Source organism: Silene latifolia, chromosome 7 (assembly GCF_048544455.1).
Source record: "Silene latifolia isolate original U9 population chromosome 7, ASM4854445v1, whole genome shotgun sequence".
In the NCBI taxonomy this organism is placed as follows: domain Eukaryota; kingdom Viridiplantae; phylum Streptophyta; class Magnoliopsida; order Caryophyllales; family Caryophyllaceae; genus Silene; species Silene latifolia.
In genome coordinates this window covers 118801447-118813867 of record NC_133532.1, presented here as the reverse complement: position 1 = coordinate 118813867, position 12421 = coordinate 118801447, and the positions used below count along the sequence as shown (strand labels likewise).

The 12421-nt window shown below is 35.9% G+C and overlaps 1 protein-coding gene across 4 annotated transcripts in view; it reads right to left on the bottom strand.

Moving 5' to 3' along the window:
• Positions 1 to 12421, bottom strand: part of LOC141592732 (ABC transporter C family member 12-like) — a 70454-nt gene that overhangs the window by 3180 nt on the left and 54853 nt on the right. For 2 of the 4 annotated variants that reach the window (XM_074413519.1, XM_074413522.1), the window contains 19 exons: positions 11645 to 11801; positions 11246 to 11360; positions 10975 to 11055; positions 10849 to 10873; positions 10225 to 10281; positions 10019 to 10081; positions 9394 to 9468; positions 8755 to 8862; positions 8139 to 8273; positions 7157 to 7263; positions 6928 to 7021; positions 6283 to 6450; positions 5208 to 5348; positions 4536 to 4730; positions 3999 to 4097; positions 3757 to 3909; positions 2961 to 3337; positions 1773 to 1953; positions 135 to 458 (listed from right to left, as the gene is read on the bottom strand). In XM_074413519.1, coding sequence (XP_074269620.1) covers positions 135 to 458; positions 1773 to 1953; positions 2961 to 3337; positions 3757 to 3909; positions 3999 to 4097; positions 4536 to 4730; positions 5208 to 5348; positions 6283 to 6450; positions 6928 to 7021; positions 7157 to 7263; positions 8139 to 8273; positions 8755 to 8862; positions 9394 to 9468; positions 10019 to 10081; positions 10225 to 10281; positions 10849 to 10873; positions 10975 to 11055; positions 11246 to 11360; positions 11645 to 11801 — 2655 coding nt within the window. The remainder of the gene's footprint in view (positions 1 to 134; positions 459 to 1772; positions 1954 to 2960; positions 3338 to 3756; positions 3910 to 3998; positions 4098 to 4535; positions 4731 to 5207; positions 5349 to 6282; positions 6451 to 6927; positions 7022 to 7156; positions 7264 to 8138; positions 8274 to 8754; positions 8863 to 9393; positions 9469 to 10018; positions 10082 to 10224; positions 10282 to 10848; positions 10874 to 10974; positions 11056 to 11245; positions 11361 to 11644; positions 11802 to 12421) is intronic. The other 2 variants (XM_074413521.1, XM_074413520.1) reach the window with 2 other exon arrangements.

Here is a 12421-nt window from a genome sequence, read left to right as displayed (position 1 = left end):
AAAAGCTTGTGAATGACAAAATCAGTAGCCTGGAAGGGCATACGTAAGTCGTTACATAACTACGGAAATTCTCAAATAGATAATGGCATACAATATGTAAAACAAGATTACGTCAGACAGATGTCCGAACATACCTGATAGTATAGATATGCTGCATGAAAAAAGATCATCAATGGTGTTATAGCCCACAGAGAAATGGTGCTCACTATGCCTATCAAAACAAATGCTGAAAGCAGCTGCCAAAGTTGACCCAAAAAAATATTTACATAATTCCCAACATCCCTATCAATATCGCCCAAATCTCTGGAGAACCTATTCATCGTCCTGCCTAGTGGGTTGGTTTGAAAAAATATCATCGGAGCTCTAAGAATAGAGTTTAGCATCGCATCATGCAGCTTTTTGGCTGCACAAAGACTTGAATGGATCAACCAGTACGAATTCACCAAAGTTAGCATAACCTGGACATATCAAGGAAAATAAAAAGAGTATTAATCAGCTATGTTCTTTAGTTCTTTACATCCCTTATTTAGGAATGTGGTAATAAGTGCAGTTCTTTACATCCAGGCTGATCGATAAAACAGAGAAAACTAATCAGAACAATTATAACTTATAAAAAGCACCTAAAACTCCACTCATTCCAGAGATTTACGCCGTTTCAAAATAAGAGGGTTTACTCAGAGAAAGCAGTTAATTTGGCGAGAGCGGGTATTATTTTCTTACACAAGTTAAGGTTAGGGGAGAAAACATTTTTCAGACAGCAAAGACAGGTACATTGGTGTCATGGTGCCATCAATCCACACCGTGAAAGATGTTTAAATCTATTTGCCACTAAAAAATATGATAAATAGAGTTGATGTTATGTTAAACAAAATTTTGAACGGTTCGCTAATTCAACATGGATAATAGGGGATTTAGATCCACTGCTATTACCAATTTAACTGCATAATTTGAAGTTGCTCATAATATGTACCATTGATTTTTATTGGAAATTAAGATTACTCCACATTATTAAATACACTATTATCGGAATTTGGAAGAAAGATAAAAAGCTAAAAACCACCCACTGTCCTTGCTTATTTCTTGCACAACCCATTACCCACCATAGGCTCGTCTGTTCATCCATCATCAACGATCCCATCCCCATGCTTTCAGCCTGCAACTTTCAAACACTATACCGACAGTCCACTCAGCAACCTAGCACCGGCCCACACCCATGCCAGCGTTGCAACATCACCCAGTTAACCCAACTCTCGGAAAGGGCTCCCCAACCTTAGAGGTTGTCATTTAAGTCGGGTACAGCAGTGCCGCCAACAGAGGTTTCAGAAAGGATTAAAGGAACAATTTTACGGCGTGGGAAATAGTACCCCAAATCCTTTTCTTGGGGAACTCCGTTTCGAGTTGCAGGGGATGGAAGTGATAAAGGAAGGGCGGTGACTAGGTCAGAGTGGGTGCTAGTGCGTAGCAGTGTTTTAACGTAACTTTTCTGGCAATGAAGCGATAGTCGAGACCCCGAAAAAGGATGAGGAGGGATTTTTTCTCCTTTTCAAGATGATGTGTAATAAAAGCACCAAAAAAAAAGATGATGTGTAATAAGTAGGAAATTTTGATGTTAATAGAGTGGATCTTGACACGACAATCAATATGATGCATAGCTTCATATCTGAACAAAGACTTAAATCCTCACAAATTTCAGATCATATTTAAAAAAATAAAATTACCAGTAGCTGATAACTGTGGGATAAAAATTATAACAATATGCTTGCAAAACAAACCTGACCAAATGCAAGAAGAGCATAAATCAGAATATAGCATCCAAGTCTATAACTCGTTGAGCTACTTTGGTCTGTCCATCCACGTAACCAGGTGCTGCTAGAAACTCGCAGAACTTCGGCTAAAAGATAGCACATGAAGAGTACTGCTACCACCCAAAAGCCTCCCAAAGCGACTTGGTACCTGAACAATAGTAAGCAGTGGTTCATGTCAAATCAAACCAACGTGAACGAAGTATATGCTATGTTGTACACTTTTACATGATTCAATATAGAAGCATCCTTTCCACATGTATGTCGAACACACAGAAATTCAACTCTGATAAGAATCACTTTTGGATTTCTTATCGCTAATCCTAAACTGTCATCCGTGAACAGTGCATCTTGACCAACAACTATACTCAATACGTAGTACATTTCAATATACTGAGGCGAAAATAGAGCCTGACTTTTTTTTCCTTCAGCAGAATTCTACTTGGTTGTTTCAGTTAAGTGCATGCAGAGTTTCATAATTAAGAAGACAGTTACCATGGACGTCAGAAAGGTAATATAGATGATTACACAGTATAAAGATGACGTTACAATAGTTAAGAAAACAAATATATGGGATCCAGTTTAGAGTTGTATTTATGTACTGAGTTTCTTCGGCATCTTGGTGCAGCAGTATCTAAATCAACTAGATGAAAGATTACAGGGCTGGAAATGGTAACCCCTCTACACTTCTCACAAAGACAAAATAAGTCACTACTATACGGCACAAAAAGAGCTCTTTGGTTTGATCAAGTAAAACCCCCTTTTCTTCTAGAAACCTAATTGCAATTCGAAAATCATAATCCTCCTCAATATTCAAGAATTAGTGTTAACAGCAGTAACTTAAGAATTCACAAGTTTTGGGAGGGATTGTGCAAAGTGTTGAGTTTCTTGACAAACAAGTTCCACATAACCACTCAATAAAAATTATTTCTCCAAAACTCCCACAAAGTCACTACCTTCGAGCTCAAGCTACATTGAAGTTGCTAGTTCTACATAGAAAGTGATATATTGTACACTTCACAATATGCTAAGATTCTATGAGGTATGCTAGGCCTTCCAACCGATGGAAAAAGAAGAGAAAGATATGTACATCAAGTATGAATCGTTTAAGGGCTGAAGGCTTTAAAAAAATACTGTACCATTAGAAAGATAAATTACCTCATCAGAACACCCAAGCTGACAAAACCAGTTTCTCTTTCTTCCTGCTTAACAAGAATAGATCTTTTGCCTTTCCATTTATTCAAAAATCTACTGTTCTCTCTATCCTCATTATAATTTGCAGCGGAAGGCACTAAGGTTTCATGACTTTTATCCTTCACTTTTTCAATGTCATGTTCTTCCATCTTCCCTGCATTTTCCATCAGCTTCTTAAATAGAGGGCCAGTTTTCGAGAGCTGTTCGAAAGTTCCTTCTTCTTTCACCATCCCATCGCTGACCAAAATAATCTTATCTACTTGCGGAAGAAAATGGAGCTGATTAGTAACAAGGATCCTCGTTTTCCCTTGCAATTGTTCCAAGATACATCGATGGAAAACCTGTTTCGTTTGGAAGTCCAAGACATGAGCATACTTTGGATGAAGATAACCAGCCATGAAATAACATCTGAAGATAAGAGGTCGACGGCAAAGAGAAGGCCAGCATAAAAAGCGCACATTGGCGTTTCTTTTATACAAAGTAGAAAGTACTTGAAATAGGAGAGAGCTGAGAAGATGAAAAAAATGAGGGAACATCAATAAATACATAGCTCATGAAGAACAGGTCCAACAATGTAACAAGAAATGTACTTCCAAGACATGTGAAATTCACCAACATTATGAATCTAGAAAGAGTCATTTGAGTAGTCAGACCACCTCAACGAGGCTCAAAAGCTACCAGTATTTTATTTTCATACTTGGTATGATATTTTTCAGAAAAAAAAAAAAAGAAAAGAAAAGGAGGATGCTCAATCATTAACCTGCTGAGCAATATGGGAATCAAGAGCACTTAAAGGATCGTCAAATAAGTAAACATCTGAGTTTGAGTACACAGCTCTGGCCATCGAAACTCTTTGCTTCTGCCCACCACTGATGTTGACTCCTCTTTCACCTATCTCAGTTAGATCCTTCCCCTGACATCAAGAGGGTGTAGAAGTACAATCACACAACATGAACATATAATGCAGATAATAAAGCAGAAAATGGTCTCCATCAATCTTACTGGAAGTGACAGAAGGTCCAGCTGCAATGCAGTTACTTCAATGGCCTCCGAATATCTTCTAGAATCAAACTCTAGCCCAAATAATATGTTATTGCGAACCTAAACACAAATGTCAGAACAGACAATCATATGCCAATTACAAGCCAAATCAAAGAGTGGAACATAATCCACTGATTTCCATGTTACTCTGACTCGCCAAGTATCCAACACAGGTGCGTGTCATTGGACCGGGCTTTTAGTTGAAAATTAAGATCTGTTAGCTTAGCTTGAAGCGTCCAAGTGTGAAGTTTCATACCCCAAGTCGGTGTTTAGAGTGTAGGATGCAGATACTCAAGGTAATATGAAGGGTTGGGGTAACATTGTCACCCTCCCAGATTTTTAGTCTTTTTTTCCATCTTCTATCAGTTAAAATTACTTTCCGGAGTTGGATCATTGATTTGTGGGATATACTCAGAAAGAGCATTAAATTTAAAATTTAAATAGAAACTCTGGAAATAACATGAATCTATAAATGCAGAAAAGGGGCCCTGAACTCACAGTGGCATTAAAAATCCACGAGATTTGAGGAACATAGGCGACAGTTCCTCTGATATAAACACTACTGTTGGCCAGAGGGGGCAGCTCTCCAAGCATTGCTGATATCAGTGATGTTTTCCCTTCACCGGTACTTCCGACAACAGCTACCAAACTGCCAGCTTCTATGCTCAGGTTGATATTTGATAGGGTAGGTTTCTGCACAAGGTAGGAATTGTGTAAAACAAATTCCACATGGAAAGAAACATCAGTGTTCATGTGAAATGAGTGTTCCTTTTTGCCTCATTTGTATTTTAGTTTTCCTAGAGGGCAAAACCTATTTACTTATAAGATAAGCCCCGGCATCAAATACATTTACAAACACAACAAGTTTCATGAAGAATAATAGTAAATGAGATTTCAAGTTATCGGGTGCATATGACTTGAACGAAATTAATGAATTTTCAAGCACTTCAGAGCCAATGAGAAATTTTGGACAAGGTTTCTCAGAACCATTTTCAAGGCAAATGAAAATTCCTTCACCATAGGTAAGATTTGGAGAGAAATTGTATCCAAACACCTATACTACATTCCTCCTCCCCTTCTCTTCCTTCCCTTTCCGTTCCCTCTATCCCCGACCCCTCTCTTTCCCTCCTATTTTGCTATCCAAACAAGGAAGTAAGACTGAAAATTAACCTTAGAATCCCATGAGAAATAACCATTTTCAATTGAGATGGCTGGAAGCCCAGGTTCAGGAGATAAGTTGGCCGTTATAGGTCTCTCTTCGGCCAACAATAGTTCTTCCATCCGCTGTAATGATACATTAGCGTTTACCACCTGTTAACAAAAAGCAACTCTTTATAAATAACACAATACATAAATACTCCTCCCTCTATTTCACGATGTTCCTCCCAAATTACTTTTTAAGACATTTCTTATTGTTCCTCGAATTCTGTTTCGTTCCTATTTAAGTAAGTCTTCTTGGAAAATGACAAAAATTATCCTCATGAAAAAAAAAAACATAATGATGAGAAATGTCATTATAAAACTCATCATTAATTTATCATGATGACACGATTAACCTTTAACCTTACCCATTCACAGTTAAATAACTCAAACCCAACTAAAGATCCCACCCTCCCTTCTTCCATTCCCGAGCATCCGTCAACATTCCTTCTTTGAGTTTTTGCTTCACCCCCATCGACCACCAGTTTCATCAACATCACGTCACCACCTAGAGGTAGCAATTGAGTCAGTCGAGTCGAGTTTAGGTTGGAACAAGGCGGGTACGGTCATATCGGGTCAAAATACCCTTTTGGGTCGAGTAAGATTTGGATAGGGTCATTCTCAAATCAGTTCATTTCGGTCAATTGATGTGTTTCAGGTCTGATTATTATCTGATATTTTACCAATATTGTTAGTTTTTGAATTTATCGCGGTGGTTGTCAGTTCTCAGATGGTTTTCTTTGGCAATATGACTGCCTTAAACCAATAAAGCTCTTAGTTTAATGAAAATCCATTGCAAGTTTTTTGCATTTAAATAATGTAGTATTTCTCAAGACTTGTGCCCAACACAAATGAGAGGAACACCATGGAAAAGAGGGAGTAGCTATAACAAAACTCATTAAAAAGGAAACAATAGTTCAAAAAAGAGGTAGCAAGAGTTACAGAAGTGAACCACAAAAAATAGGAGGGGGTGAAATGTGTTCCTGCTAGGATTCATGGACATAGTGCAAACAAATAACTCCTTCAATATGAAATGGGGCATCACCTGAGTTATTATGCTAGGCAACATGGTAAGAGGCTGTCGTAAAAGGGTAAATAGCGAAAGAGACGTGAAAGCTCTTGCTGGTGTTAGATTCCCACCAAGAAAAGTGAACATTCCAAAAGAGACAACCGCAACAACCACTGGAATACTGTTTAATATGAAGTTGTTTAGCTGCATTGAAGCCAGAAGAAGGAATCAGGAAAGGAAAGCTCTTTCTTAAAAGATAAAAGCACCCAGAGTATCTATTTTCGATATTTAAGAAAATTGTATATTGGAAATATATGTGGAACACGTGTCTACAAACCTTAACATGTTTGAAAGGCACTACACATTTACTTAATGAAGAATAGCAGTTTCCAAGTTTTAACTTCCGTCCAACATCCCCTAATTTATCAAGTGGTCATCAAATAATTTTTTTATCCCATCATATGGAACGACTCCTGTCTCCTACTTTGAATAATTTCAGCTGGTCTACTCTACAAAATCTGTAGTTCGGTAATATGGCGTAAATATGTAGGCATTGCTTTGAAGGACCCCTAGGACTTGCCATACCACTACTAACAGAAAACACGTTCTCGAATAACTTTGGGCATAAACACTAGCAAAAATCAAGATTTTAGTCTATTTTGGATAGAGAGTTTGGCATACAGCTCCAAGTGCTTGGGATTTGCGGAGCCATGACAGCTCATCAGCCCTCATCCACTGAACTTTTGATTGGAAACTTTCTTCCCAAGCATAGCATCTACATGATTTGAAACTGAAATATCAGAATCTAACCAAGCGTAGCATCAATTTTATTAACCAATCCATCAAAACATAATAATAACTTCAAGTGTTGAGTAATTTTAAATTAAATGTTCTGCTGACTGAAAATTACTTCACAATATCCATCGCAGACAAAATCTCATTCATGAGAGCAACCCTCTTGTCAGTGCGAACCAATCCCTCCGAAGAGAGTTTCTTCATTCTGCTGATCAGAAGTGTCTGCAAACAAAATTAGTCCAAACAAGTTCAGCTAAATAAAAGGTTCGCTATAATATAATTTCACGCGATTAGGCCATCAGAAGCACGGTATTAGATATCAATTTCAGTCTTGATCCCTTAATCAGGCATCAGACATAATATGGTATGGCGACCCGAATTTGATCAGAAGGAAATGGAGTATGCAAAGACATTCTTCCCCAGCCAACTCGTCCATAATAGCTATTTCTCTTTTTTCCCATTTACTTTCTTTCTTGCTTAGTCTTTAATCCACAAACAGTCTAGCAGCAGTAAACAAATCAAGCATAAATGATGAAGATCAGTAGCTAAGAGAAACAAATCAAGTAATAATACACCAAGTTTGCTTGTCAACCCGTTTTAGAAGAGTGACAAGCAGGGGCAAAATTTGTTTCTAATAAAAGCTTAAGCTTAGGTTCATATCAGAAAATGATTCATCCCTGTGCTCTAACTGAAGACTCAAGTACTATGATCTGCTCCCTCAAGGCCAGAGTCGTGCCATCCAGTAGATCTTTAGTCTGGTAGATTTACACTCCGATTAAATGTACTACTCTTAATTTGAAGAAGAACACAAAAGGAACAGCAAAAACTCTATTACTTCTATAAATAATGATCAGCTATGGCAGAAAATTTGATGTAAAACTCAGCACCTTGCAGGTAGTCAGCTTCCATGACATTAATATTGCCCTTTTATATTCATCCTAATGGTGATCTTAGTTGTCTTTAATTTTGATATGTGAGTCTTTAGGTATGTCCATCAGTACAGACCTACAAGCATCTCTTGTTTCGAAGAAGTAGAGAAGATTAAAGTAACACGTATATTAACTGGAATGAAAGACAAGAGTTATAGAGCGACTTACTTGTATAGGGAACATAAAAAGAAGCATAAGTGAACCGAACAGAGAAGCAACTCCCAGTTGTTGGTAAAGTAAAGCCATAGCAAGAGTGATTCGAAATGGAGCTGACCATAAATTATGAAGTTGTTGACATATTTGCTGCACTAAAAGAGCATTCACAAATGTTATCTTTTCTTGATACCATTGCCAAAAATCTACTCCATACATCTCATGGAATCCTTTAGATTTGGGTTAGAAGTGGTTTGTATTGAAAACTGAAAAGAGATATGTTTAAGTTGTTTTCGATTTGAACACTCAAAAACTTGCCAAATAAAAAAAATGTAAGGAATGGGAGAGGTTCCGGACATAAATAATTTGAGTGAAAAGAAGGGAGTACAATACAAGTTTAAGGGCATAAGCATCCGTCCATATTCCTTGTTTTTTATTGTTCATCAGCGTACAGTAATTTGGGTTGTTTAGGTATAACTCTCTTATACTAGAGATTATAATTAACAAGCGCTGGTTATTTTTAAAGCATTACCCAGTTAGGGAAAGATTTAACCGTACAGGCCCTCAAAGAGCCATATTGCGGTGCATGAACTATTAATGATGTAAAATGCCTAGAGCAAAATATACATGCCTGAAGCGCATTAGCATCCGTGGATATCATGTTTGTTATCTTTCCAGAAGGAAATCTCAGTCGGCTATCATGTGTTAGTCTTAATATTTTGCGAAATATAGCAGCTACCTGCATTTTAAGACAATAGCTATGTTAGAAGCCTCTTTACCTTCATAGCCATACTCAGAAAAGCTTTTGTATAAGGGCAACGTCTCTTGATGTTGTTTAATTGACATTACTAGTACAGTAGTAGTAGTACTTATCAAAAAATAAAAAAATTGGTATTCGGAAAAGCTATACTCCATTAACCATCTCTCCTTGAATAATCAATTTGAACTAGTTCCAAGATTCAAACTAGCTCATATATATATATCGTTTAATTTTTGTTTGCGGTTCCTTACTTGTACACAAAATAAAAATAAAAATTGTGTTTATCTAATATAATAATAGTCATTTACATTATCGTGTTAAGATGTATCAATCTGAAACAATAACAACATTAGATGCATTCACGTATATTACAAAATAAAACCGGAAAGGAGACATGAATGTTTTCCGGAATATCTACTTATCATTCGGAATCATATAGGTTTCACTGTTTCAGACATTAAATAGACCATCAAATCAAATTTAAAGCTATAGGATGGCTAATGAAATTACCAATGTAGATCTCAGCCTGAAACCAACGCGCATAACATTCTGAAAATACTGAGATTCACAGAGTACACAGAGTGACTGGACAGAAAGGATAAGGAAGTCAGTAACAGCTACAAAAAAAAAATATTATAGCTTGAGAAGGAGTCAAACTAAATAGTAAAACACGTTCTTCAACACAGAACTAAATAGTAAAAAAAAATATGATATTTCAGGCATTTTGTTCAGAAAAACATAAAGAAACTATTTAAGCTGTCACAGTGAGAACATATCAGTAAATTAACTTTAAAACAATTATTTACAAGAACAATTGATAATATTCAACATTTCGATATGTACCAAACAATATTTTATGGCAATTGATAATTCAACCCCATTGTGTCTTTTTGTAGCGGGCCGCCACCTCTCTGATATCCTTTGTACATTGGTGTCACCCCTTGGTTTCCCTTGATTAATACTATATCTTACTTTACAAAAAAAAAATTATAGCAGCAGATATTCTAACAAACAATGCCATTTTTTTTCATTAAAACATTTGGAATCATAAGCACATTCAACCTGAATGTTTAGAGTCGGTACAGCCATCAATAGTATACAAAACTTACATTGAAACTTGGAGGAAGAGTCATACCACACCAATAAAGATTAGGAAGGCATACACATGACCAAGCCAAACTTGATCTTCTTGCAGAGACTGAAGAAGGTGAAACGATGGTTACAAGTTCATCGATGAACGCCAGATATACTAAAAGAAAAAAAAAACTATGGACTTAACTATTGCAATTCCAATGACAGCATTTAACTGACATGGTGCGACAGATTTCACAAAGAGCTAACCTGCAACAGATGGTCAAGTAGAACTGGGGCAATGAACTGTGAAAGATCATAAACAATCTACAATACGGTAGACAAGAGACCAATTAGACTAACCCTATTAAAGTGCAAAGTTAAATTCATAAAAGTGCTACTGTGTTTTTCGTTATACAATGAAAAGACCCTTCCTTTGATAATCAATTTATTTTCATAGCTAAAATGGAGACAGGGCTGGTCTCGGTATCACGGAAAGAGCATCAAGACTACTCCCATATTTCCTACATCTTGTCTAAATTATCCCCATTTGACCTTAGAGGTCAATCCTTGTCAAATGTGAAGATATTTTCTCTAATATACAATAGTTACAACTTTTAAGAAATAGTTGTTTTGATAAGTGAAACATGACAAGTTTTACCTTGTCATATGTTTAGAGAGTTTAATGATCAAAGTTGACAAGACATTAATTGACCACTAAAGTTAAATGGGGACAATAATTTTGTAATGGAGGTAATATTATTTGAATGGCACAAGATACTTTCCCTAAAGGCCACAACCCCTCAAACCCAAGGGCAGAAAGGAAAAAGCACATAAGTTTCCATTTATTACTATACCCTTCAAATGCAGTTGTTACAGCTAGATATATTTTACCTTAAACAAGCCACCAAGCCAAAACCTGTAAAATTTAATGTAATCAACACTTGTAAAAAAAAAGGTCAAAAGACTCAAATACAATATCAAATATTGAAGTCTTTAAAGAAGCAAAGAGGAGCATACATTTTGCCGAAACTTCTATTTAGAGCTCTTAGAAGCCATGGATTGGATCTTTGGGATTCTTCAGCCCAGTACTTGTTGAACCTTGCAGGGAAACAAATGAAGCACGACTAGTGTTAGAAAAAAATGATATAATGGCATTCATCCATGAGGGATGGCGCCTCTGCCCAAGATTTAGATATCAGTATGGTAAAACTTAAGGCCAGAGGTATCAACAGAAAAGAAAGAAATAGAAACACAACGCAGAGAACAAATGTGAGATTAAGGTGTAAACCTATTTATGAGTGTTTCGCTCTGGTCCCAAGTATCCAGCTTCCATACATCCTTTTCGGAGATGGGTCTTTGATACCCTTTCTTCAGCAGCGGGGTCATCCAACCATAGTATACTCCTAGCAAAGAACCACAAGTAAAACCATTAACAATATCTTAGGAATTAGTTTTCTGTTCCTCAAATCGAATATTCAAGATATCATCAATTGGGCAAAAAACTACATAGACAATGGCCCACAATCTCTTGAATTAGACTGAATGTTTGTAGATTACTGGAAGTGTAATTTCTCTATGGCAAATGAAGAGGTTAAGATAAAGACTCGAGGAGATACTTCTATTATGTGTCATCTCAACCCTTTTTGCTTGAAAGAGAAATAACAATCATCCAATCAATCGCACTTACTAGAGATCAGGCTTACATATCTTTCGGGACATATGTGTTCTCCGGATAGGAGTTTTTCATAAGCAAAATCATCAGAATCTTGGACATTGACTGGTGTATAGGAAGGGAAAAGATCCAAACGTGGAACATGAAATACAAGAAGGATTCCAAAAACAACCTACAACAAAACATCAGCCGTCAAAGAAGATATGATTGCATGATACTAAATTTAGTAAAAAATCATTTTGATAAAAATTCTAAAATGTAAATAATTAGTTCATTGCGAAAAATGCTTCAAATTAAGTATAATTTTCATTATATTTATTGAAATATTTTTATTTGTAGAGATGATTAAAGTGAGTGTCTCATAATGTTTTATGTTTACATAAAAAAGACATTTTGAGTTATAAAACTTATTAAATTCTAAGAAAAATATATTTGGAAGAGTCTTTATATTTCTTAAAAACATAACTTCAAGAAAACTACTAAAAGATAAGTTTTTATGTGGAAATGAAAAAAAAAATATTGCGAAAACTTTAATACAATGAGATTTTCATAGGTTTAAATAGTGTGATAACGAGTATCAGAGTATGTATGTACACAGTGATCGAGAGTGCATTTGAATAATCAAAACAAAAGTAATGATTATTAAATAATATGAAATTATAAACGACATGAAAAATTAGAAAAAACGTTATAGTTTTCTTTAATATCTTCAATTAAAATATGTATACGTCAAGTATAAATATTGATTATGACTAGCTATTATTACTTTTAGTTAAATATTTGATATGTTAT